We start from the raw sequence: 27,346 nt of genomic DNA, 5'->3' as shown, positions 1-27,346 counted from the left end.
TAGAGAACCGGGACCCAAAGTTTGATTGCTGCCTCTTTAGCATATTTAAATAACAGTTAAAGAGTTTCTGCTATGTCCATCCTAGCAGTTTTAAGACTCAAGTGCAAAATCAGTACTTTCCTAGTAGGATGATTCAAATTTGAGTTCACCTGCTTTCTGCCCAGAGAGAGTATTACAATCTAGGCTGCCTAAAATAAGCCGTAACACCTCCCTCAGTGACTTCCCCATCGTGTCTGTGGCTTCCTTTTGAGCTTCCACATCTCTTTCAGAAATGTGAAGTCTCAGTTCAAAAACTGTGGTGTTGAAGAATATTGCAAATGAAGTATTCCAGCAGCTACTTAGTTTCACTTAGAAAATGTGTATTATTTTCTCTTTAGTCTGAATAAAATGGAATTGTTTTCTGCATGGTTGTAATTCTCTTAAATGGCTGTGTCTTGAAACTTGGATGTACTTGTTTGGAAAACAAAGTCTCCAGAGCTGTGTCTGTTTCTGTAATGAAGTTCTGCTATATATTTTGGGGAGTTGATTTAACATCCCACTAAGTCAGCAGTTCAGAGGCATTTTCATATTCCTGAGTTGCTTTTGTGCCTTTTGGCAGTGGGGATAGTTCAACACAGTCTTGATTCTGTTTTTTTTGATTCTGCTTTCAGTCTTTTTTTTATGATACATTCATACATCATCTTCAAGTAATACATATAAATGCTATAGCAAAACAGAGTATCACAGTTTGACATCGAAGTTATTTAAATTTCAGGAGGAGGAGGAGTTCTTTAAAAATGTTTCATTTTTGCATTGTTTGAAATTTACACAAGCTTTTCTTTGTTAGGTTGGATGTGTGAGATCTGCTTGTCTGTTCGAGCTCCTTCATGCGTTTCCAGGGTATTTCCACACAAATACGCTTAATCAGCTTTTAGAGGGAGTCTGTTCTGTAACAGGAACTCCCAAGTGAGCCACTGCTCTTGAGTGAAAAGGAGGAGAAGCTTTGAAAAAATTGTCAGGTCTCTGAATTGGGAAGAGAGGATGTCATGTGGAATAGTTCAGGAAAAGTTCCTGTCCCTTTTCTATGTGGGTTAACATCTCTGATTTAGACTGAACATTGCAATGGGATTCAATAAATTACTATTAGCTATGTGCTCTCTTTCAGTATTTCCAGGCATTTGGGCCTGTGAAGTCCCTTGATGCAAATCCGCAGTACTTCTTTTTTCTTGTATGTATGCAGGGAGAGATTGGATTGATGTTAGTAAAAAGGATGAGCGTCTGAATCATGAGTTGTGAGAGAGGGCACACTGCCTGCCTTTCCACTTGTCATTTTTAAACTATCTGTTAATTTAGATAGTAATTTGAGGTTCTTGATTTTTTTTTTTTTCTTTCTTCTGGAGTGCCTGGGACACACAGTAAGGATCAGTTTGTCAGGACATCGTGTTTTAACAATGGAAAGAATAAATGAGAAAAGCAGTCTCTTAAACAGTACTTGAAGTTTGTTCCCGTTACTTAGGTGTTACAGCTTTGTTTTAGGAAGATGAAAGTGTTGGTTCTTGATGATGCTTGTAAATTGAGACAGTCAACCTGCTAAGGTGACGTTCTTTTCACGCTAGATGTCAGTGTTAACATACCTGTTCTGTAATCTCAGGTGTAGTCATTCTGTTGTCCTCGTGGATACACCTGTATTTAATACTTCAGTTAAAATTTATGGTCAAAATGTCAAGACAGTAACTGCAAATAATGATTTGTATGTTGACTGTTAAGAGGTGTTAACAGCTGTAAATCTTTTTCTTGTGAAACTCCTATGTTTTTTGCCCTCTATTGCACCAAGTAAACCCAGGAGAACCAGGTTGGTGTTAGTTAAAATGTCTGCTACAATCTTTCCAATACCCAGATTTCTGTTTTGTCTTAGTTTTGAATAAGATGGCCTTGAAAACCAGAAAGATAGTAGATGGATGATAAATGCATCACTCAAAATTAAATCTACTGGTTACAACATAGTTGGTTTTTCATCCTCTCAAACTGTAAATAACTAGCTGACTAGCAGTAATTCAGAAGGTGTCTCCTAAGGTCATTTGTTAATGTGTTACTTGAGCATGTTGTGAGGCATGCGGCTATTTGCCTTGTTTCTTTTGGCTTACAAAAATTTTTTTTAAATCGCCTGTGTTTCATCTGGGGCTTTGTAGTGGTGACCGTAATGTAGATTTCCGGGTGGTTGAAACTGGTCTTGTATATCAGGAGGTACGGTCACTGTTTTCTGCCTGCGGCTGTAACAGTGACCACAGCTTATCTGCTTGGATAAAAAGCCTCAGTGAAGGTATTGTGGTTAGTAATAATAAATAGTGTGGCACGATGAGCACTGGATTAAACACTGTTCCTTTTATGTCTTTAGCTTCTGTAGAACCAATTATTCTGTTACTCTATAAATTAACCATTGCTTATTTACATTCTTTTTAGTGTATTTTTCTTTCAGGATTTTAGCTGTCAGTAGATGTGTTACACTGTGCTCTCTTCTTTTCCATAACACCTCTAAGTGTCCAGAAGTACTTCCTTTGATATCAAGAGAAGAGGAGCTGCCAAATGTCCTTCAAAGCATTTGGTATTTCAGGGACCTTGGACCCAAAGGAGGCAGCAGTTGGGTTCAAGGCCCAAGGTTTTATTGGAATATAAGCACAGATGTTTTTCAGGCAACTTCTTGAAGTTTTATTGCAAGAGTAGATGTACCTCAAACATATTTATTGGTGCCGTTGTTTCACAATGAGAAGTAGTATACTTCTAAAATAACACGTTTAGTTCCTGGAAGTTGTCAGTGGCTGGAAAGTCTCAGGCAGTGGCAGGGGGGCTTGGCAGGTTGACTCAGGCTGCGTTCCTGTAGCTAAGGAGCGTGGTGGCCACAGAGACTGAGTGCAGGTGGGAATGTTGTAGACACGCACCCTGTGGAGTTTATGTGTGACTGTATCTACAAATTAAGAAGTGCACAGTTAGTTTCTGTTTTTGGATATATAAGGAGGGGAAGTATTGGCCATACGATTAGAAACACGGTATATTTTTTCGTATCAAGTTTTAACGGCAACACAGCAGAGTTTGATCATGTAATTTCCCTTTTATTTTTGAGCATAGCTGTAACGCAACTGAACAAATGCATTTTTCCAAGAGTAATAAAGAGAACCGACAGTTTTCAAATTCTTTTTTTAATTTTAGAAAGCTGCACATCTGCAGAAGTTGTTGCTGCTGTTGATGTGAACACTCTTGCCAATGAAGTTTATAAGCACAACTTTCCCAGCACGCCATTATGGGCAAAGACAATTGAGGTGAGTAATGAATGTCTTTTTTGCTCTGGTCTGGCATTTGTAGATGTAAGTTGTCTTCACTATCCTTGTTACTAATGAGGGAAACAAAAAGATTTAATTTATGTTGTTAGGAATATAGCAGTTTTACAATAACTTTGATTTCTTGTGCTGTGGTTCCTTGTTGAAGTTAGAGGGATACTCACACTGCAGTCTTTTCCTGAAAGTCTTGACTGTTGCATCAAGAAGGGTTACGTGAATGTCAAAAGGAATGCGTACCAGCAATACAGGAATGACAAAAATCATATTTTTAGATTAAAAAAATATTTTCATGTCTTTTGAAAGAATTTAATTAAATTACTTGGAGGCATGCCTTCATTTTGTAGTTATAGTTGAGCTTAGTAAAACACAAGAAAATATACTCTTTGTACATGTACTGTTTGTATGTTTTGCGGGTTTTTTGTGGGCTCAATAGGTCAAATGCTTTAGGAATTCTGTCCCTTTTCCATATTATCTGAAGAAGAACTAGGTAAAATTGGCTTCTATTTTAAAAACCAAGGGGCAAGCTAGGCATGTAGTTGTGCCTGGATTTAGTTAGAAATTACTATATAATTTCTAATCTTCTTTTACAGTTTTACAACATGACAGTAAAAGATACTGAATTTGTTTTAAGACACCAGCTTAAGTAAGACTTAAATAGGTGGCTAAAGGTTAGCTGCTTATTCAGCACTCCATAATAACTGACTAAATGATAGTTTAAAGTTTTATATGGGTAAGTATAAATATGCAGATTAGTCAGTAAGACCTTCTTTAAATTTATTGGAAAAATAGCAACTTTTGTCTAGTTTCTGTGGGCAGTTATGTTACATTTGCTATATAGATATCCCTCAAAATATGTAAGGTGGTGATTTCTTTGTCTAGCTCATAGTTACTTGATCATTATGCTTCTCCTCTCCTCTTGGCCCCTTAGTATGTTGTCCTTCTAGTGTTGCTTAAAATTAGTCTACAGGAACTTCTACCTGTGTAATTAGCTCATGCCACAGACCTAATTCTTTCTTTAAACAGAAATATTTTTGCAGAGTAGAGCTTTCAGCCATGTAATATCTTTGAGGGATTTTTACTCGGCAAAAACTACAATGAAGTAAACTTTACAGGGTGCATTGGTAGTGAGCTCCTAAGAGTTGAAACTCACAGTTTGGACCTGTAAAAATGACCATGTTATCACTTGAGCTACTTTTCTGTTCAGATATTTTGTCTTTTAAGAAGATCCAATATTTTTTCACCTGTTTTGGGTATGCTAATTTTTTTGTTGTTGTTGTACAAAAACTTTGTCTCTGAAAAATGATACTTTATTTGGAGGAAGTAACTAGTTGGTATTTTAATGTGATCTACTGAAAGAACCACTACACCTCTTCTGAAAGAATGAGTAGCTAAAAACCTCCAGATTATGTATAGATGCTAACATCATTATTGTTTTTGATTTATATTCAAAGCAACCAAACGTATATTTGCATCGTATGGTTTGCCAAGGTAGAAAAGAATGAAATTATTCGGTGATTTTTTGCTACGTGAAGCACGTAGTGAAAGTAAGAGGCGTAGTTTGGTCTGAAAGATGACTTGAGAGTTTCATACAGTTTACAACACTCAAAATTCTTCTATTTGTTTCCTTATTCAGGGCATAACACTGAAAGAATTTGACAGATTATCTTTTGATATGATTTTGATGAGTCCTCCCTGTCAGCCATTTACAAGGTAGATATAGCACACTTTGGGGAAAAGTGCAGTTGTTACAATATGTACTGTTAAAGTAGAAATGTTTCCAAGAGCGACTATGTGTGGTTCACCTGTGTATCTTTCTCTTCCTAAGCAACAACGTTGTAGGCCTGCTCACCATGAGACTTCCTGAAGTGGAAGAAATGCAGCAATTTGAATCCTAATTCTTGATCACATTTCTTGTAATATATATTTTAATTCAGTTGAAATAAAGTAAGCGTCTTATAGCACCTATTTTGCATACTATATTGTTCCTCTAACAGTGAAATTCAAAGATTTTGCTGTTTAGGAGTGTTTCCTTTCCCTTCAGATATCAATCTGATCTTTCCCTGGGGCAACTCCAGAAGGAGGATTGGAATTTCTTACTTCTGCCTAAGAGTGTAATCTGTTTTTATTTGTACTCTGAAAATCACACATGCACACAAGGAGTTTATTCTGAGGAATATTTCTATTTTAGCCAAGACTAGGAAGATAATGGCTTTAAAATGATGTTGTGGATGGTATAGAGAAATATCTTGCTAATGAAGAACTGAACTTACTGAGATTAGTTTCAAATTCATGTAGTTTGACAGCAGTGACCAGTAGGCGTAAGATTCTGGTAGCTATACTCATGCAAAGTAGTAGCTTCATGAAAAAGTCTGTTGATGGTGATGAAACCGCTTTCATAAGAAAGTATATGTCAGTGAATGCTCTAAGATTAAAAAGAAATCCCTCCAAAGTGGTGCTGATCTATAAAAATGTATTTGTGCAAACATATGATGTATATAGGAATCATTCCTTCAAATTTTATTGTTTTGTAATACTATGAAAAAAAATCTTTTTATGCCGAATTTAGAGACATGCTAAAGCTCTTCTACCAAGGCTTTATTATTTTTAAGAGCTAATATAAGTTAGCACAGGCCTGGAATTGTTAGATTATGTTATCGTTTTTATAACCTATGTGAGCTGTCCAGTTTAATGTTACAAAATTGGTTACAAAGTTATTCATATGGGGCTCAGTTGTGCAAAATGGTGAGTGCTGAGGCTTTAATTCATAGAAATAATTCAATATATTCAATATAAAATAGCTAGATATTCCCAGGAACTTCAGTGTTTTGGTTTTTTTTTTTGTTCTTTCAGAGCCAAGTGTGTTCAAGGGGTTTGCTGGATGAGACTAGAATGCTAAACACTTTGTAGACTGGGGAGTGGGTTTCATTACTGAATGCTTCAATTTTAACCTCGCTGTGAGCTGATGGATTCCAGGACAGACTTTCATTCCTTAGAGCATTTCTTAGGACACTGCCTCTGTGAGCAGGTCCTCATGTCTGTACACAATGCTTTTGCAGAATCCCTTTTTGAAACTCAAAGCAAAAAGTGTCAGCATTCTGTAGAAAAATGTAAGTAAAATGTCAGTTTGCTGCAAGTGATATACAGGTTTCTTTATTCTTTCTTAGAATTGGCCTGCAAGGTGATGTATCCGATCCACGGACAAAGAGCTTTCTCTATATTCTTGATGTTCTCCCAAGGTATAAATGAACTTCTACCTCAGTTCTTAAGCCTTTGATGTAACTAAGTAGGTGTTCTATATTGCAGCAAGACATGTAATCTATAATGTTTTGCAGGGGTACTACGAGTATTGTGTTGTATTACTTGTTTGTTTTCACGTGATCATATGTAACTTAAATACTTGTATTTTACTAATGCCATTATAGTCTCATAATTACTGTATATGCTTTCATTGTTTGGTTTTCTTTTTTATTGTGTGTCTGTATAAACTCTGGCTATATCATAAATGAAACAGAGTTATTTGTTTTCAGTTCAACATTGAACTTGCCCTGACTTTATTTAGGAGCAGGAGTAGGTAATATAGTAGTTTGCTAATGGGCATCATGGAAACATGAAAATTGTTTGAAATACCAGGTTCAAAAAGCTTTGATTCAGCAGTTAGTCACATTTTGAATAGGTAACATTTGAAAGAGTTTGTTTAAATGTTATTGACTGCACAATAAAGTCCATCTTCCATCCCCTTCCATTCTTCCTTAAAGTGTCTATTCTGTCTTTTTGGTGCTGCTTCTAGATATCTTGCACTGCACTGTCTGAACAGTGTTCATCTATCATTTTTGCCTGCCAGTTCCTAATAAAATAGCCATAATTATTTGTATTATTTATGCTTTAAATTTTGAAACAGTAAATCCAAACAAAGTGTTTTTTGCTGACCTAAATTGTTCTTATTGAGAGTGTTAAAAATGAGCTCCAAGTAATGCTTGTAGTCTTTTTTTGGGGAAGAGATGTATAGCACTGTAAGAACCCTTCCTGGGGAAGTGAAACAAGCAGTTGCTTGGGGAGATTATCCAGCAGAAATCTCTGCTTCTGGATTGAGATGTCCATTGGGCACCAGCTGGCATCAGCCTGTGAATTTGCATCAGTTACAGTCCACCAGACACTTACCTGGCAGTCCTGCTTCTGCTGGAGACTGAGACAGCTGCCCTCTATATATTCCTTCATTGGTTAATCTTGCTCTCAGAATTGGAGGAGGACGAAGAAAGGTCTGGCTGGCTCTCTTTCTTTCTTTTTTTTTTTTTTTTTAATGAATGCTGTCTGCACAGGACAAAACCAGTACCAACAACAGGCTTTCTTTCAAACTGCTATTACCACTGGGAGAAGAGGGTCTTCATCCTTCCAGAAATAACTTTTTTGCAGCCAGCAACATTACATGGGACCACGTCTTTGTTGGGATCACCTAAGAAATCTGTGGCAGAGAACACAAAACAGAACACAATACAGATTCTGTAGCCTAGTAAGTTAGACAATTAATAGGTAAAAAGAAAGATTATTATTACTCCCTCACTTCTAGCAGAGGCACAAAAATAGGGAGATAATGTGGGTTTCTAAAAGTTGCAAAGGATGTCTTTTCTGGAACAAGGAATGTAACTCGGTCCTCCAGACTGACCTTTCAAAATGATAAAAAGAGTAAATAGTGTGTAAGTTAATAATTTGTCAGAATAATAGTACCTTCCTTATCCTTAAGGGAATCCTGACCTCAGTATTCCTTTCCGTTAAACTGAGACATAGTTAAGAGGCTGGCTGCTTTTGGAACACTGTTGTGCATTAATATGGAAATGTTGCTTCCTGGTTACTGTGAGCTTAGCTGGATAAAGGGCAGAAGCTTTTCCTTCTCAAAACCAAAGCTTTAGACACCACAGGACATATGTTTTTTGTCACGATGGTGCAAAGGAGCTGGGTTTGGCTGTGGCGTTTTATCTCAACACCCCACGAGACCCTGCTGACGTCCCTTATCTCCCTTGGGCAGGTTGTTTCTTGAGGCAGTACTGTAAGCAGTCTGTAATACGTTCAAGATGGTGGCTTCTGCAGAGTTTCTCAGTTCCAATAGATTTATGTTTTACCGAGATAGTGTTTGTGTATTTTCTGGATATCATGTGTTTGCCAGACATTGAGTATGGAGTATTTCAGCCCAAAAAAGGGAAATTCTTAATATAGGAATTATCACTTTGCATTCTAAATTGGTACAGCATGTGTTCAGTTTATGGAAACTATAAAATAATTTCTCATCTCTTGCCTGTTCCTACCTGACATTCAGCCTTTTATAATGAAATGTTGCTGAAATGAGGCTCAGAGATAGCCTTGGAAGACAAATATTAGAGAGATGGAAAAGACAATTTCAAGATCTGGAAGGACCTGGGAAATCCTTGGAGCACGCAGGGGGCAAACAAAGTCTGACCTAAATGGTCCGGTTACTGTCTGTTTTTTCATGTCCAAGCCATAACCCAGGGAAACCTAATGCTAAGACGTCAAAGTGCTACTTTTACAGACACATTTGTAATCTTAATATCTGCCAAGTACTTAACACATAGTCTTTGTATAGTGATTACTTGTCTTGTGATCTGTTGATCCTGTATGACCTCTTGCATTTCAGGCTATGCTCTGGATTCATTACTTTAAAAATAAGTTTCATAGTAGGTGATGATGATGTTGAGCGTGAGTAAACATACCGACAGATATATTCTCCATTCCACTGTAGGGAATTTGGCTGCTGCTGCTTTTTTCAGTTCAGTATTTTTTTTTTCACTATTAGTTTTAGTATTTTTATATTTGACGTAGTATCTTGTATAGTTTCCAATTTCTGGTGAAACTCTATACTTATTTTATTCTTCAAGTGAATGTCTTTAATTGATGGTAGTTAAGAATGTGCTACAACAAATTCTGCTATGATTTGTACCAGTGGAAGTCCAAAGTCGCTTACTGACTTAAATGAGCATGGAGCTGCTGTGTGGTGGCATTAGTATCCTGTTTCTAGATGCTGTTCTGAGATCCCAGTTTGTGGCAGACATACTGTGTCTATAGTAGCCATACTAGAGAATTAATCAGTGCCAGGGAATGTTCCCAGAGACTTGAATCTGAATCATGTATGCTTCTAAATTGTTAGAATGGCCCCTGGCACAGTTTGAGCATGTTCCTTTCTCCAGAGGTTTAATATGCTGTTTTTGGAATGAGCCTGTTTCCAGACCTCCGCACTGATCTTGCTAAACCTCAGGCGCCTCTTTTCCCTTCCCCCCCATCAAAATGAAAAAGTTAAATATAGAAAATTGAGAATGTCTGCAGTTTCAGCTCTAAACATGTCACATTTCTTAAAGCAATTAGATGAATACGGGTTCTGATGTATTATCACTAAAGTTGATGTGACATTTTGACATTGATTTTGGGTTTAAGCACTTTAAAACAAAAGTTTTCTGTTCCATGGCTAAATGGTGATCTTTTTCCCCCCCAGCAATTATCTTTCCTATTACAAACTCAATCTGTTGAATAATAGTATTATGCTTTAGGAGATGAACATCAGTAAGCGTTTTCAGAAGTACATGCGTGGGGTACAGGAGGGTACAGCAGTCCATCTGAACATAAGTGGGTTTTGTTGTTTTTTATAATTACCAGCAGTCCACATTTTTAATAAAGATGGGAATGATTTGATCTAGGCAACCTTGAAAGTTGAGGTACATTTTTTTAAGGATGCTAAATTTTGACAGCTAGCATGATGTGGAAATACTTTGATCTTTCCTGTAGCTAAGCAAATCTGCAGATGAATATAATGTAACATCTTGTTACTCTGATGTGTTGATCTTTTTTTTTCCTTGTAGGCTCCAGAAGCTTCCAAAATACCTACTTTTAGAAAATGTTAAAGGATTTGAATCCTCTTCTGCGAGGTAAAGTCTAATTTGTGCAGGTTTTAGTTTTTAATAAAGGATATTTTCTTTAGAAGGGGAAGGCAGGATTTTTATTTCCTAGAATTTAAGTTAACAAAATAGACTGAGATGGGACAGCTAGCAGCTGTGGGTTAAACATACTGTTTTAATTTAGGAATGAAAATCTTGGGTCATGAAAGGAACTTGCTAAATAACTATTTCTTTCTCTAAGCAGATAAAATATGTTATAACAAGTTGACTCAATTGATTTTATTTGATGATCCTGTGTCCTTTAGAAGGGATCAATATTAATTTTCAAAGAAAAATAATAATAGGTATAGCACTCAGAGGTTTTGGGTTTTTATCCATGACAGGAGCTCATGGTATCTTGTGTTAAGATCACAGTACATTATAGGGGCTTTCTTCAGTACTTTTGTTTATAGTAGAGTATCACTGGTTCAGGGTTGCCATCAAACGGTTCAGAGATAGATTATGAAAACTGTATGTAATATTCTTCTGAAACATGGAAGAGGAAAGTTGTCAATAAGGTTAACCTACTGGCAGCAGGAGCATTCTCCTCTCTTGTGGGCAAAGCAGGAGACAGGGGGTTGCGGTCTTCCTTCTCATTTCTTGCTGGAATAGAGTAGGATCTTTCCATAGCATTCCTTCAAGCACCAAGAGAGCAGCCACCCTGCGTATCATGCTCCTTAATGAATATGACAGGCAGCTGGGAGATACGTTCAGGGCTCTCACTAGTTAGGCGTGCAGCAGTGCTCTGTGAATGCTTGAACACTTCATTCGAGGTGCAGGCTGCTGCTGTAGACCCTGCGATTCCCTAGGCTATGCCTTGCTGGTCAGTGTTCGGAACAAGTTGTAGTTCAGAAAACACCCCAGTCGGAATGCTTGCTTTCTCTTATGACACTTGGGATGCAGTGTCACATACAGTGCCAGGTACAGGTCACAGCTCGTGGTTTTTCTGTGGTTCCAGCCTAGTGCAGTCTGCATGGAATAGAAAAGACAAGTCTCTTTAAGAAGATTTCCATTTCAGTGATTTTTCCATTTTTTATAAAGTACAGTCCTACCTCACTGTTATTATCAAAGCCACCAATTTTTGTCATCCGTTGAGTTAGCCCTTTTGTTAAGATTGGCTGATGCCATGTGTGTGAACAGAGGGAAGCAGTGAGCTATTTGTAGTGGTTTTAATCTCCTGTTGTGTAATTCACAATAAAGAGAATGTCTTGCCCTCTGATTATTTTCCTTGTTGACACACTATAAGTACTCTCCTAGAGATGGGATTTTTTTTTTTTTGAAGGGGTGTTTGCACCGAAGTAGGTGTGAGATACCTGTGAATGTGTAATAGTCATTTCTGGCTACGGTAACACTGAACTTTCTATGTTGTCTCCTCAAGTTCAGAAATGGATGACTTCATATCTGTAATTCCCTGTCCAACTGAATATGCTGAATATCTTGGTACTTAAGGTGTTGCATTAAATATGTTTTTAATTAGGATAAAAAAGGGCCTAAAGGCTGTATGAAGGGAGTAATTGCTTTTTGATTCTTTTCACTGCCAGAAATGAACTTTTGCGAACACTAGAAACATGTGGATTTAAATATCAAGAATTTCTCTTGTCTCCAACCTGTGTAAGTACTAAAATTGTTCTAATATTATTTAACTTTTCAAACTGCACTGAGCCCCAGAACATTTGAAAATGATCTATTGTATTGGAAGAGAGAGTCATGCCCAGAGCTGAAGATACTCTTCTGAATGAGAAAGTCATCTGGCACGACTTCTGATTTCTCATCAGTATATTGGCATAATCATACTGCTGTTATTTTTCGGATCCTAGTCCCATATTGCTTTGCTACCACTTGCTATTTTTTAAGAAGGCATGAATTTACACCATGACCAGGAAGGTGGTTTTCCCTGCAGGAGCCTCATTGCTTCAGAAGTGCTGATGCCTGTGAATTTCCCAGCACAGAAAATGCGACTGTGTCATTTGTGGGAGGAGGGGCTTTGTTTGCATGTTTCCCTGGCAACTGAAAAAAGAGTCGAGAGAGATTTCAGATTGTACAAGACTAAATGGAATCAGTGAAGCACTGTATATATCTGAGAGAAGCTGATAGAGGGTAGCTTGAAAACCAGTTGAGGTGCATTTGTTTATTTGTTAGATGTCTTATAATTCCTTGTTGAAAAAGGCAAGGAGACACCTTTTTGCTTTTTTATAGAAAACAGGTAGTACCTGTCCCAAGAAATTGTGATGCATGTAATTTTTCTTCTTGCCTCACATAAAAGTTTGTTTATGTTCCTGTTCATTTACAGAGAAAGTAAAAACCATGAGGTACAAAGAATAATTCCCCACTTGTTCCCTTGAAAAAACCTAGGTATGGAAGTTACAAGTGTTTAGGTATTATCAATTAATGCTGATATGTCTGAAGTCACATATTAGTGTGGCATAGTTCTATTACTGTATATAATGGTAGATAAATTGTATGACACTATAGGCCACTTTTTATCTCTTTATCACATGGACTAAAGGCTTGTGGATTTTGCTTACAGCTTGGCATTCCCAATTCTAGGCTGAGATATTTTCTAATTGCAAAGCTTCATGAAGAATCATTTTCCTTTCAAGCTCCTGGTCAGGTGAGTCTGTTAGTGTTAACTTGAATTTGCTTTGTTTCATGAAGATTGAGGGTTACATTTTCAGTTTAGTGGTGTGTGTTGAGGAATGGAGAGAGGGATAAGTGATACCAAGAGAAAAGTTAAATTTGGTCTCTTTTTTTTTAGCCTGGATACTGAGTTTTCTAAGGACAGCAATGCATGCCAGTGGCTTAGATGGCTTTAAACAGTTGGGGGACAGTGGCTGATAGTGGGCTAGAAAGCATTGCCTTCTGCTACCTTTTTCACACCCTTGGCAAGGTCTTTTTGAGAAGGCAATTATTTGCGGTTGTTCCTGACATCATTGCTGGTAGGTCAGCAAATCTTGATGCTAACGTTTTTTGAAATCTTTGTGAAAATAACATTGAATGGTTATTGGCTTTATTCCGAGCATCTCTGAAGGAATTTTTACTCACTGCAGAGTCTGCTGTCAAGTTGTTTATCGTATGCAGTTCTGTAATTTTTTTCTCACTATATGTTATATTTGTTTTTAGATATTGACAAGATTCCCAGATCAGCATCTAGAAGACTTATTCAAGGACAAAGTCACTGACAAAGTGGGTGAAGCTAGCTCTGCCTTGTCTTCTGAAGAGAAGAATCTCAATCCAAGCATTGGTCCTGATTGCAGCAGCAAGAAGAGTTTACCAAAAGGGGCCTTTCTTTTTAAGCTTGAAACAGTAGAAGAAATTGAAAGGAAACATGGTCAGGACAATGATTCCTCTATTCAAATGCTAAAAGATTTCTTGGAAGAGGAAAATGAAGAAATGAGTCAGTATTTCTTACCACCAAAGTCCTTATTGCGCTATGCTTTCTTGTTAGACATTGTTAAGCCCACCTGCCGGAGATCCACATGCTTTACAAAAGGGTAAGTTGCACAGAAAATGTCTTGCTGAATCATGTCCTGAAATTTTAAGTGTGTTTTTGCTCGTGTACTGTAAAAACAAGAAGAGCCATATCATCAAAAAAACCTGAGGCCTCTGAAAAAAAAAAAACCAACTCCTTATATAGTGTGCTTCCTGGTCCAGTGGAATGCCAGCATGAGAATCTGTCTGGCAGAACATCATGTGCCCACTCCAAAAAGGCATTCACAAAAGACAGTGCCATTTGTTGTTGACCTTCACAGAAGCTTAATTACCCCTGCGGAAATATGGTTCCAGTAGACTGGTATAGTACTGATTCATTAATGCATTTTTTTATATTGCTCAATGAAGTTACAAAGTGTCATGCATGACAGATCCATCCCTCATTAAAACTGTCTGCACTGTACATTTTATTGATTTCTTGGATTTTTCAGTTGTGTAGGTCAGAATAGCTGTGGATTGGCCATATGTCATAAAACCGGTTAGGTTGCTGCATTACAAATCATATTTGATGGAGCAGAAGATCAGTGCTTTTCTGTCTAGTAGTTTTCTGATTTGTCTTTTGCAATTTTAAGTTTGACTGCCGGAGGTTGTTGAGTGTTCTGAAACCCCACAGACAATCAGTCAGGAGCTTTTCCACTGAATGCATTTGTATTGGAAAATGCCAGTTGGGGCCTGGAAGTTTGTAGGAAATGCTAATATCGGTGAATTTTTTAAATTAGATTGTTTTTTTGGAGTTCTCAGAATGTTTCAACACAATGGCTTAGTTGAAGAGTTAAAGCTAATTATAACTTTTTTTTAATTAGTAGAAATTAGACTGCCAGTTTGACAGAGTTCCTGCAGATTTTGTGATTTCAACTTTTTGACAATAAAAAAGCTGAGCAGAGACAGAATTGCAAAAGTTCAAAAGTTGTGCAACAGGAAAGCCCTTCCCCACCTCTCATTGACATATGCCTTTTCTGTCCTCACTCTTTTGACTTGCGGCAGAGTCAGCATCTCGTGGGATCTGTTTCTTAACTAGAATAGTGAAATAAAAACTTTAGGCCAGAATGATCTCTTATGTATCTCATGTATGCCTTCAGTGTCATCAAAAATAAATTGGCCACTTGTGGTTTCACTAGAATATGCCATGGTAGTTTGTGGTCATGTTTATCAAAATCACACTGAAGGAGGCTCCTCAATAGTTCAAATGAAGTCTTTGTATATAGTGGTGGGAAATCTGACATGGAACGTGACTGTTGCCCTTCTGCTGATGTGGAAGGAGCCAGGCCAGATAGTTGTGGTAGTTCTTCTTGGCTCAAAACATAGGAATCTGATTTACTGTCTTTGTTCCCTTTTTTAAGAGCTTTTGGGAAGGAAGGTTTCCAACATGGTTGTCAATGTGGTCATACAATTTACAGCTCTGCATTAGGAGAAAGATTATAATTACATCTTAGGCTTCATCCAGCTCATGTTCTGAGGCCAAGAATAAGTTGCTGCTGTATGTGTTCTAGGAGTCCATTTTTATGTTTCTCTGAAGCATCAGATTTAGGAAAGAGGACACTGAAGGGAGCAGAACAGCACTCCAAGTAGTACAGAGAATCCTTCTGCTGAGATGCCTGTCTGATGTCTTTCTTACAAGTCATACTGATCATCAGCTTTGAGACTGGGAGAAAAATTTCCCTCAGTTCTGATTGATCTTCGGATATTTTCAGAAAGGTTTGTGTGATGAGGATAATCTGGGTATTCCTTCTCCAGTCCTTGCTAATTCAGGGACCTCAAACACCGATACTGCATCAGGTTTTTGTGCCTTTCTGCCTTTGTCATACCAGTGTGTCTTCTGACAGGCTTTGGTGGAGTATAGGGCAAAATGTAATGGCCTGTGATGCACGAGAGATCAAGCAGATGATCCTGTGTTCGCTTCTGACCTTGCACTCCTAGGCAACTGGAAAATGATGGCTGAGTTCCGCAAGACTACAAATGCCATGGTTTCTCTTAGGCGTATGTTTGGGGTGACTGAAGTTGTGAGAGAAAATTGTCTGTTTTAAAGGACAGAGCAAATGAAAACTTCTCTAGATAAAATCACTCTGGACTTACTTGTAAGTTCGTGATATGCTATTGACAAGAGAAGGAATACCTTTAAAATAGTGTAATATTAGTTACAGAAACTCTCTCTAATGTTGTGGAAATTACCTTTTTGTTAGTCGTAACATAGGACACAATATACCCAGAAATAATATATTATGTGTATGAAATGAAGAGGTTTTTTTGAAAACTTACAGAAATAAAGAGAGGGGAAAAAAAATCTTGAGTCAGACGAAAATTTAAGACTGTAATTTCTTAAGCCAACTTCTTTCATTAGAACTGGTAATGAAATGTCAGAAAATCAATGCATCATTTTTTACTGTGGCAAAAATTCCTATCTTTAATTATGTTCCGAGTCTAAGATAGGAATGTTAATTTTTCTGTAGTCAGCAGCTGCAATAATTAATAACAATCCAGCTAGCATTGGCCATCTGCCCACATTTGTGTTAAAAAACCAACACGCTCTCCCCCTGCCCCCAAACCACTTTTACACCAACTGGATTTTTTTTGTAAGGAGTTCTGTACTCTAGTGCCAGTTATTTAGACTGGAATATTTTATATAACATGGATCCTATTAAAAGATTCTTTTTGCCCAATAAAACTCTAAAATACCACTTTGAAATTTATCCTCATTTATTTATTTTGGCTCAGATATATTAATCTGAAATAGGATCACATGCTACATCAGAAGAATATCAGGATTCCTCAGTGCTATGTGTGTTACATTGTTAAACATTAGAGAATTTTCAGAATGCAACTAACCAATTAAAGGTGATGTATTTACAACACAGTTCGATTCCATGTGTTTTTAATCTGTATCAGTGTTTAGAGCCTTTTGTTCTGATCCTAAGGAAGATTTGCAAGCACTTTATTTTAAAATGAGTGTTGCTCTCACTGATATTGGCAGAACTACTCGCAAGCTTTTCCAACTGAAGAAGAAATTCCCAAGATTGAGCCGTACTGGGTCATTGTGTCTGTGCTGAAGGGAGAGTATTCCTTTATTCTTTGTGGAATTAGAAAGGCTTGAAACAAAAATTGTTCCAGTGCCTTGCTTTAGAATGGGCCCCAAATGGAGCAAAAGACCTTTATAACTGTCTTTACAGATAAAGCGAGAGAATAGTATCTGTTAATGGTTGATGCAGATCGCATCGCTCGAATGCAGGGGATCTTCCAAAGTTCTTCCACTGCGCAAAAGCCATCTGTTGACTTGATTCGATCTCTCTGTTTGGAACGTTCAAACACTATCATAGTTAGACCAGCGAAAGCCCATAATTATATTTAAATCATAGCCTGGAAGAGACTACAGAGTAAACATGTTGTTACGCAACCAACCACAAAGCATCCAAAAAAGCTATCATATGGTTTTAGAATGTAAGTTTGCTTACTGCTTAGTTGGTTTTAATTTTTTTTTTCCTTCTTTCTTCTTTTTCTTTCTTCTACTGCTCTGCATAGATCCATAGCCATCCTCTATCCTTTCCCTCTGTGGAAAATCCCCAAGCAACCAAAATTTAAACCTGACTGAACCGCTTTGTTCCTAATGCATTGGTATAAAAGCTGGAGGCTCACACTAATGGTCCTTCTTTGAATATGGAGAGCCAATTTGAACCCCTAGGACCATTTGGCCTTTAACACATTTTCCCTTAATGTAAAATTGGTTTGTGCAATGTAGATGGCCCTTTCTGATGATGCTATGCTTGAATTCCTTGGCCTTGTACAGTTGCCTAGTTGCCTTATACAAGGCGTTAGTGTGGCTAAACCTTTATGCACTGATTGCAGACTCATCCCCAGAGAGCATGTTCAGAGGCTGCTGCACTCCAAGGGTTAGCATTGTTAATAACAAGGCCTTTTGCTTTACCTGTCCAGGAGGTGATTTGTTAATCAAGGCAAAGGAACCTAAGTAACCTCCCTGTATCTTTGCAGTTGTCAGTACTATGAAGTCCAATGAAAATATTAATTGGTTATTGTTGTTGTCAAGGTATGGACACTATGTAGAAGGGACAGGCTCAGTTCTGCAGACAGCATTAGATGTACAGGTAAGAATGTGTAGACTAACATATGAGAATGACTTCTTTTAAAACTTAGTTTTTTTCTGTCTTCTGCTTTGTTATTCTGAATATTATAACAAAAAAGCTTTTAAAACTACATTTTATGGCAACTGAGTTTCCAATTGATTTACTTTGCGTTCCTAAACAACAGTTTATTTAAATCATGATTGTATGTGTGCCTGCCTCTGTGGAAAATATGAGTTGCTATTAATTTTTTATCTGTAGTGTCATACAGAGGTTTCACAGCGGTATGTGAAAACATTAAAAATGACTAATTCTATGGATAAAGTACAGTACAGTGTCATGAATCTGGGGCCATTTTTTGTACACAGATGATCCAATAAATATTGTCAAATGTTTAGCATGTTTGAATTTAAAAAGTATTATTTATCTGGGAAGACGTAGTATCTTGAAAAGTTCTACTGTTGATACTAAGTTCACAAAGTGGTGTTTTGGCATTGAGGAAGGTAAAAATAAATGTATTTGTGAATCATCATTCAAAGATACTTTTCACAAAGCCTGTTTTGTACACAGGCACCGCCTCCTGCACTTCTGTGCTGTTCACTAATGTTATATGGCATTTCTAAGCATAAGAAGAATGCAGTTTTGGAACTCAGGATAATGTATTGTTTGAAACAAAGAATGTATTAAAACAGCTGCATCCATACAGCTTAATTTGTGTGGATGGTCAGCAATAGAGTTATATTAACTCACTATACTGTCGTTAACAAATGTTTATAGTCCTTTGATTGCCTCATTAAGTATTGCTATAGCTTGTAACTGGAGGAAGAAATGATGAATGCCCTCATGGCAACATTGATTTCTGTCTTGCAAGTCCATGTGCTGAGATACTGGCTGCAAAAATATAACACCAATCATACTTTCAAGCAAAACACACTATTGTCTTTGACACTGTGATAATCAAAGAAATATTCTGTTAAGGTGTGAGTGTTAAATTTTACATATTTGGCCTGCATCAGTGATATCTGTTGTTTTGGATATTCTTCATAGCTTGAATCTGTGTTTAAACACATTGAGGAGTTACCAGAAGAAGAGAAGCTTATGAAATTATCAACACTAAAACTGAGGTACTTTACCCCAAGAGAAATAGCAAATCTTCATGGATTCCCTCCAGAATTTGGTATGTGCTGTACCTATTTCTACATCATTCTTCAGAAATGCCTATGTAGTTTTTTTTACTGGGGAATAATCCATGCCTTTTTATTTTGCATTTTGTTTTGGACTGTTCAATTCTTATGCTTGATTCTTGTTATTTGGTTAACTCTGAATTTCTCTGAATTTCCACTAGTTTTTTATGTTTTATAAGAGCCAGTTTCTGTGGTGGGGTTTATCGTCATAAACTAAGAAAAAAGTTTTGGCACCAGAAGTGCTCTATTACTGAATGGCAATGAAGGAATACCTGTGTTTAAAGTTGAAACTATTTACTCAGCAGCCAACATTACTCACAACTGTGGTAAGTCAACATATCCCGCCAGTTTAGGAGGCCTGTTAGTGGTTCTCAGTGTTTTGAGCTGCTTGCTTTCTCCCTTCCACACATTTGCAGCTGCTGACAGAAAGGGAATTTCAGAAGATACAGGTACTTCTTTGTTCGGGAGCAACCAAACTCTTCAGTTAATGATCTTTTAAGTCATCCCTGTTTTCTAGAAAAGGCAGTCCTAGCCCTTGGTCAGTTACTTCATTTTCTAACTGTTTTTGTGGAGAAGAGGGAGTCAAGGAACAAGACTCAGCAATACCAGTACATTGGACACGGGTCAACCAGAATTAAACCTGAAATAAATTCACCAGAATTCCTCTTGTAAAGAAAGGCAGGCAAGAAAGTGTAGCTGGTACTACCTGCTAAGGAGTTTGGCCTGCTGCCATCACATCAGATCACTTTACTGTCTCTCAGCAACACAAGCATCCGTAGCATAAGACACGACTGCCTTGAGTCATCTGTTATATTTTTCTTCGACTTCATCAGGGACTTAGAGTTCTGAAGAGTGCTAATAGTTTTTATGTATTTCTTTCTTTTGCCGTTTTAGTTTGTTTTCTCATTTATTACTTGTAGTTATATTCAAAATTACTACATTCAAAAAGCATTATCAAGGTTGCAAAGTCAAATGTTAGAGTTGCCAGCACTAAGCTTACTTGTTTAAGAGTATTTGCAGGAGTGTGCTGTGTTACATGCCAACATGCAGGATTTTTTCATAGCCTGTCTTCTTTAATAGATTTGTTCTTTTTGCAGACAGCCTTTTTTTCTTAGCACAGCTCTGTTTCATATTGTTGTAGGCTGATGTAAAGAAACTTGAGCTAAACAGGCCTGGATTGGGCTTGTATAGGTTTATTATGGTGTTCAAGATCTCTTAAGCAGAGAATTGCCCATTTTCTTTTTTCTTTTTTTTTTTTTTTAATACAAGATGTATTTTCCAAATGTTAAATCAGTCTTTGTGACATCACTGAGAGGGTTAATATTGCTTGTATTTTACATAGAGAGAACTGAGACAATGGAGAAATTCATGTTTGGAAGACTCCATTAATTTAGGGCGATCAGTTTGCAAAACCTGACCTCTACTATTTCAGAGTGCTTGGAATGATACTGTGCTTTCTCTGTTCAGAACTCATCGTCAGGGATAGCTGTGAGCCTCCATATTTTGCAAACCAGAACTGAACTCTCCAGAGCAGTCAGGCTTCTGAATTTGAGGAGCATCCAGATCATGACCATCTATGAAATGCTCATTTAGCAAACTTCGTCTTTTGTCACCTGGGAACTGCAGAGGGAGGGACAGGGACAAATTCCACCTCTCAGAGGGCAGTAACCTTCTGCCTTAATCATGGGACCTTCTTTACAGTTCTTGTGGTTCCCTGCCTCGCTATATTACTTTTCCAACTTCCACAACACATAAAACAAGCCTCTCTCATCCAGTGGTTTCCTCTCACATATACTCCTCATTCATAGGCAGAACAAGCTTTTCCCAGTGCGCTGAGTCCCAAGTCTGACGTTTCTTTCCTTTGTGTTTAACCTAAGACATTTCCCACTTTGTACTTAAAGTGTTACTCAGCTCTAGGCTGATTTAAATCTCTGGTGAATTTAGGTACTATAATCGAAGTTTCTTTTGAGGATTTGCAAGCTATGGGGTTTTTTTTGAAAGTTGCTATATTTATGACTACAGCAAAGGGTGTTTCTCTGACAGCATTTCTCCCATGTTAAATTTCAAGTCATTATTGTGAAGTGTGGTATTTTCAGAGAGAAATGTGCTGTAGTTTCTCTGCTCCTTTGTTCTGTAGTGACAGCAAAATTGGGCTGAAATTTTCAACAACAGAAAGCTTGGAGATGTACCCACTGCAAATATGTTGTTGGTCCAAGAAGCTAAAGAATGAGAAAACTATAAGCTGCAAATGAAGTGAAGAGAATGTCAGGAAGCTTTGTAACAGATGCTGTTACGAGCTGCAGCTACAGTATTATCAGAAGAAACATGATTGAGTCTAAATGATTCTATATTTTAACAAATTGATGGCCTTTTCCAATACGTGAGGTCCAGAGTTAAAATCATTGGTTGGTCTTAACATGAACAGATTTATTTGTGCTTTTAACATCTAAATGTATAAATAGTAATTGCACTATAGGTCAATGAAATGCTGCAGTCATTTGTCTTAGCCGCTACTGTGGGTCCCACAGCAATATCATTAAAAGTATCAGAGTATTCTTGCACCTGCGACCTGCTTTCATGAGGGTGATGTCAGGATGCCTTTTCCATTTTTCCTGTTGGTGATGTATGTAAGCTATCAGGAAACGAATGGCAGCCTAGTGGAAAGCCAGCACAATGTGGTTGTGCTTGTTGCCAAGATCGCAACATCACCAAGTAGCATGCATGACCTGAATGATACAGTGAGAGCTGTGCAGCAAGTGCCAGCGTACTATGATTTGTGAAATCTGTCCTTCTGATGTAGGCTGCTCTTGAGCCAAGAAGATGGAAAGTGCAAGATAATGTTAACAGGCAGATGGAGGAGGCCTGGGATAAAGGAAACAGTGAGCCCTAAAAATTAATTCAGGCTTTCAGTTGCCAAGAGGCAGGAGGAGAAACTCTGAAATTTTCAGGGTTCAGATAAGCTTCTTGGGCTTTAAGTCCATGTGCATGTGTGTATGTGCAAAAATACATATTCATTTTTATATACTCTTTTAAAATGAGTAGATTCTGTACCTTATTCAGTGATTTAATGTGAAAACTCCATCTACGGAAGTGTGTGTGGGAGTGCAAGTGATTGTTCCAAAATGAGAAGAACGGTTGCCCAAATGTGAGTGCCAGGAAGCGGGGCAGAGTGGATGGAGCTGGCAGAAGATGTGTTTACCAAAGCAGTCCACATTCGAGGCATTAATAACTGGCAGAGAAGGATGGAACAACTCCTCCCAGACACCTCCTCCTCAGCTTTCCACCCTTGGCTCAGCAACTGTCCAACCATGTTGTCTCCTGAGCAATCCCTCAGAGAGGATTTTTCTGAAGTGCTATGAAAACTTCAGAACATACATATCACTACTTGCACACACAATGTGTTTATGTATCAAAGCTAATCTGGCTGGTGATGGCCTTGGGCTCAAAGTTAGGTTTTCTTCTTAGGGAATGATCAAATAATTGAATATGATCAGGTTTCAGCAGCTTAGCAAATGACCCTAATGGTTGAATCACCACTGCTGTTCATCTTTCACTCAAGTTGAAGCAAATATACTTTAGCTCACAGCTGGAGTGAGCTAAGAGTGCAAGCAAGGGCAGTTAAAGCAGACCTGCTGGCTGTTGGCAACTTCTTCATTCTCAGAAGCTTGGTCACCTTTGTACGCTCAATACATAACACAGCCCTTTCACAATACCTGGACCAATTTAATTTTTTCTGGGCCTCCCTTCTTTCTGCCAGTCCATGCACTTACCATGAGAAGGACATTTCAGATGCTGTCTGTATTTCTGAGTGCATTTGACAGGGTCAGCATTGAATTACATGGGAAATTGTTCAGCTGCTTCATCAGTCACTGAATAAGCCTTGCTCATAGCTTAATCTGTACTGGTGATATATTGCATTGCGAGACTCATTTGATTTGCCTCAACTGGTAAGAGGGGCTCAGATGGAAGTACAGAAAGCTTCTTGAGAAATGCAGTTTAGTCCATCTGCAGAATCGGCACATTTTCTTTCTGCCGTGGCCATGTTCTTCTGTGGACATTCTGTAGAGTAGTGGTTGTGCAGTGTTTTAGGTGCTGCTGCCCCTACCTGAGACGGCTGGATGCTATATGAAGAGAAGGTAGATCGGCATTAGTTGCACAACAGAGGAATTTTTTTGAGGCTTCTTGTTAAACCTTAGGGATGGCAGTACTGCTAATGGAAGAACTGATACAAATCCAATGCACTGGTTGGGAATTATTTCTGTAACTTTGTGAATTTTAGGTGGGGGTGGGGAGGTGAACCCTGCTGCAATCTGTGATAACTGCATTAAGAACTGTTCACTGAAAAAAGGAGTAGACTAAAAGCTAGGAACAAACCCAGACTAATGACACTGCACTACATGGTTTTGTTTTAGGCTTTCCTGAAAAAGTAACAATAAAGCAACGCTACCGTCTTCTGGGAAACAGCCTCAATGTACATGTGGTGGCAAAATTGATCTCCGTTCTACTTGGATAATTTAGAACCTGAATCTGATGAGTACGGACTGGTGATAGAAAATACTTCCATCTTTCAAGAGAAAGCTGATGGCAGCTGAACAAAAGTCACAGCTTACCAAAATATCCATCCAGACATTTTGTTGAACAGTTCTGATATATTTTTAATACCTTGCTTTTGTAGTGGATTTGCACTGTAGAGGTGTTTTATTTAAATGCAAGTTTCCAGGACTTAATTGCTGTATTTAAATGTCCTTTGTAGTTTGCAAAATGAAAAAGAGCAGCATTTATATATACCTCAATGAAAATGGGTAAGACTATTTTATTTTATCTTAAAACGTAGTACAGTATAAAAAGGCTGTAAATGTCAAAGCTGTTTTAATTAAGTGCAGAGGACAAGTTCTGCATGTAAAATGTCTTCATCTGTAAATATCAGTGATCCATTCTTAAAAGATTTATTGTATGTATGATCTGAAATTTTGATGTGTTTTTTGTAGCTAATGAAACTATTAAATTCAGTATTTTGTATACAATTTTTAAAAAGACAGTGTCATCCTTAGTTTATGGTTGTCACATCCTCTCTAAACACTTGTAGGTTTCTGGAACCCAACTGTATCTCTCTGGAATGATTTGTTTAGGTGCAGCTGAATAAAAATATTTCAAGACTATCACAACCCTGACAATAACTTGCCTGTTTCTTTTCTCACTTACATTATTCAGGATAAGATCAATGCTTCTTACCAAAGACCTACACATAAAAGACATAAAAAAATTTAAAAGCTCCATGTCTAGGTTCCTATGGCGTAAGAACTGGAGAAAAACTATGTGGGCTTCTTCTGAAGATTTATTCACAAAACTTGATAGTAGTACTGGGGTTAGGAGCGTATGTTGCGATGGAACCACTGCATATGGCCATCCAGAGTGCCACAGCTGTATACATAGAGCTGGACGGAATGTTTTTTTAATCACCAAGTCTTGTGAGTTTAATATCCCTGAAACAATAGAGAAAACTCTGGGAAAACTGAAAGCCTTCTAAAGAACCACATGTTCCGGTGGTTATTTTTACTTACAGGTAATATATATTGGTATCTAGAGAAAAAGCAGCTTGAGGGAGGAAAAGGCAAGGTGACAGTAAGCATCCATGAGGGAGCTGGTGTGTCACAAAACCGAAGGATTCCTTAGATTGATCATAGTTCCCGTACACCAAAGCAGTAAGTTGTTAAAGCCCTCAATTCTGAAAGAGACTTAGTTTTTTTACTATTTTTTTTCTATGAGATGACATGGGAACAGTCGTGGCGTATTGCATCTAGGCTTGGTAATGCAGGAGAAACTAAAGAATAGAGAATAGAGCTGCTGTAGAGATACTGCAGCTGTTCTCATCTGCCGTAGTCCTCCTGAAAAAGAAAATGAGCTTGGTATTGTTCTTTTGTGCTGCACTTTATCTTATGCTGACTCCTTGTGTATTTCTTCTTCAGTCTTGATTTGCATGCTGCTTCTGGACTGTTAAACCAGGAAAAGCTTGGGTTGACCTACTCCAGCCTGTCGCATTCCCTAAGAGCATTTGGACCACTTGGGCTGTTGCAGCTATAAAAGAGAAATGGAAATGGATTCTCCTAAAAATGTTCTGGACTAGGCTCTAGAGAAGGATGAGGTTGGCGTCTCTTTTTACCTGGGTTCTTGTAGTACTGTAATGGCAAAAATGTACTAGACTAACGTTAGGCTGTGCCTACTACTAAACTGCAAAGAGCAAGTGTGGTTTTGACAGTGTTATGAACCACAGTTGCCTGTTTACATGGTGATTATTGTGTAGATTTATCAGCCAGATCAATAACTAGTAGCTATATGGTCTTGTTCTTGGGAGAAACGTGATAATAGGAAGATCTGTTGCTATCTAACATGATCCAAACATTGAAATTAAAACAAAGGAGATCAATTTTATGTATAAATTGGGATTTCTTTCTGCTAAACCATGTAAATAGTGTGTTCATTTTGCCTCGCTATAATAATATTTGGCAAAATATTACTGGTAACAATTAGTTTTCAATTCCTTAATCTGTAAAACATGTTTTAATGATTTTTATGCCACTCATAAGCAAGCAGTATTAAAGTGTAAGTTGAAAGTTACCTAGCTGCATCTAAAACTGATATTGCAATACAGCCTGTTACATGTTGACAGTGAATTTTAATTCAATGTGATTGTGAAGACTGAAATCTGTTTGCTAATCAGAGCTGTTTCTGAAGGAGATATTTTGAAAGAACAGATTTCAGAGTTGTAAATACGTTATTTGTGTATTTTACCACTGCTAACCCTGGAATACCAGTGCAGCTAAATTGAGTGACTGCTTCTTATTCCATCTGTTTGTCATTATTAGACTCGTTTACTGAGCTCTGTTACGTTGCACCTGCTTGACCTCATTTGATGATCACATTGCTTTCTTTTCCGAGCAGTCTCCTAGTCATAAGTACTTTGCAGCCTACATCAGTGCTGGACTTTGCAACTTCAGCTTAAGCATTTTCACAGCAATGAAATGTGATTACAAAAGCAGCTGAAAGGTAAATGAGTGAAATCTGGAAGACAGCTCTGGAAATGGAAGGAGATTTCCAAAATCTGATTTTTGGTTTTGTAGCTCACTTATTCTGCACATCTGAAACACATTTAATTATCTGAGTGAGATGGTGTGATTGCATTCCCTCAAACTTGAGAAGCTCCACTGAGAAGAATGTCATATTTGCTGGTGTCATATTTATGCAGTCATTTTTGAAGCTTGCAGTGTTGCCTTACAGAATGTCTTACCTACATAAGCTTGTTTTTATCTGAGTTAATCTAGGGATTCCTTGTACTCATGAAGAAACCTGTGTAGCAGTGAAGTTACTAAAATACCATTTGTTTAATGCAGTGGGTTTGAATATTTTTTCATACACGAACTCAAAATTTTCCAGTGGAGGTGCATCCTTCCATGCAGTGAAGGTAAGGCTCCTGCCCACAGGCTTTTTTATCTTACCTTTTGCACACCCTCTTGGGAGGAGTATAAGGATCATCAGGAATCTGTGTATTACAGGCTGGAAAACCATTGACCGAGAACACTATCATATGTCTTAAATAGCGTATAAAGTAGAAACGGTCAAAGAAATATCTGAGGAACAATAACGTGAAAGTTTAAGAAACTAGGCGTAGAGCCCAAAATTAATTCCAGTAACCATTTTTGTTTTGCCCGTGCAAGCGTGAGTATTCTAATGTTACAGCCTCGTTAGGGAAGTTTATGCTTGTTTAGTAACAACTTGTTTGAATAGATAACTGAGATCCAAGACACCAGGGAAGATTAAGTATTGAGTAGTGATAGTATGTCAATTTAAATGTTGTTGCGAAGAGCATGAAGAAGTTTGTGTTAATTTTTTCTTTATTTGATTACAAGGGTTGGGGAATTTCTATAGCTGTTGAAGAAAAGAAATATGTGGCCTTAGGTGACGAGGCAGCTATCTGTGAAGAGAAGACAGAGTTGTTATCTTTCCTCCACCTGGTCCGTTTGACAGTGGGAGGAAGCGCGGACAAGGGATCTTTTTGGTAAGAGGTCTGATGAAGCAAGAAGCAGAGTTGGAGGGGCTCAAATTGAGTGGAATACACCACGTAGTGAGAGAGGGTTGTTAGAGGGAACTTCAGGTGGCCACTCTGGTTGGGAGCTTTTCATGGGGATTCAGAAAACTCTGCAGCAAAGAAGTCCCTAAAATCTCCTCCAGTGGGGAGCCTCTCTGATTTTAAACCCAGGAATACATCCTGAAATCCCAGCTTTGTTGAGAGCATGTTTGTCTTGTGCTTCCGTCCATGCGCTGGGCTGTTGTAGCTCAAACATTTTTAAATTACAAGCTGG

At 37.9% G+C, this 27,346-nt stretch overlaps 1 protein-coding gene and 1 long non-coding RNA gene across 9 annotated transcripts in view; one reads left to right on the top strand and one right to left on the bottom strand.

Annotated features, from left to right (window-relative positions):
- The window catches only part of TRDMT1 (tRNA aspartic acid methyltransferase 1), a 30,008-nt gene extending 5,854 nt beyond the window's left edge, over positions 1-24,154 (top strand). The window contains exons 2-11 of one of the 6 annotated variants that reach the window (XM_087775909.1): positions 3,184-3,293; positions 4,945-5,021; positions 6,476-6,547; positions 10,172-10,237; positions 11,788-11,857; positions 12,774-12,857; positions 13,367-13,737; positions 17,772-17,829; positions 18,853-18,982; positions 23,402-24,154. In XM_087775909.1, the coding sequence (XP_087632035.1) occupies positions 3,184-3,293; positions 4,945-5,021; positions 6,476-6,547; positions 10,172-10,237; positions 11,788-11,857; positions 12,774-12,857; positions 13,367-13,737; positions 17,772-17,829; positions 18,853-18,982; positions 23,402-23,502 (1,139 nt within the window). In that variant the 3' untranslated portion in view covers positions 23,503-24,154. Of the gene's footprint in view, positions 1-3,183; positions 3,294-4,944; positions 5,022-6,455; positions 6,548-10,171; positions 10,238-11,787; positions 11,858-12,773; positions 12,858-13,366; positions 13,738-17,771; positions 17,830-18,852; positions 18,983-23,401 lie in introns of all 6 variants that reach the window. The other 5 variants (XR_015708476.1, XM_087775929.1, XM_087775924.1 and 2 more) reach the window with 5 other exon arrangements.
- Positions 1,679-8,754, bottom strand: LOC148057650 (uncharacterized). Of its 3 annotated transcripts, XR_015708483.1 has the most exons (4): positions 8,034-8,754; positions 7,470-7,770; positions 3,476-3,502; positions 3,166-3,364 (listed from the first exon to the last, which is right to left on the bottom strand). It is a non-coding gene; the product is annotated as an uncharacterized LOC148057650 (long non-coding RNA). The 3 variants fall into 3 exon arrangements; XR_015708479.1 differs by lacking the exons at positions 3,166-3,364; positions 3,476-3,502 and adding an exon at positions 1,679-2,941 and having other exon boundaries at positions 8,034-8,748; XR_015708482.1 differs by lacking the exon at positions 3,476-3,502 and having other exon boundaries at positions 8,034-8,748.
- Positions 24,155-27,346: the final 3,192 nt, after the last annotated feature.

This window comes from Nipponia nippon, unplaced genomic scaffold (assembly GCF_047370975.1).
Source record: "Nipponia nippon isolate SJK-2023a ecotype South Korea unplaced genomic scaffold, ASM4737097v1 scaffold_1, whole genome shotgun sequence".
NCBI classification, from domain to species: Eukaryota; Metazoa; Chordata; class Aves; order Pelecaniformes; family Threskiornithidae; genus Nipponia; species Nipponia nippon.
Note: the sequence above shows the minus strand (reverse complement) of the source record. Positions and strands in the feature narration are given on the sequence as shown.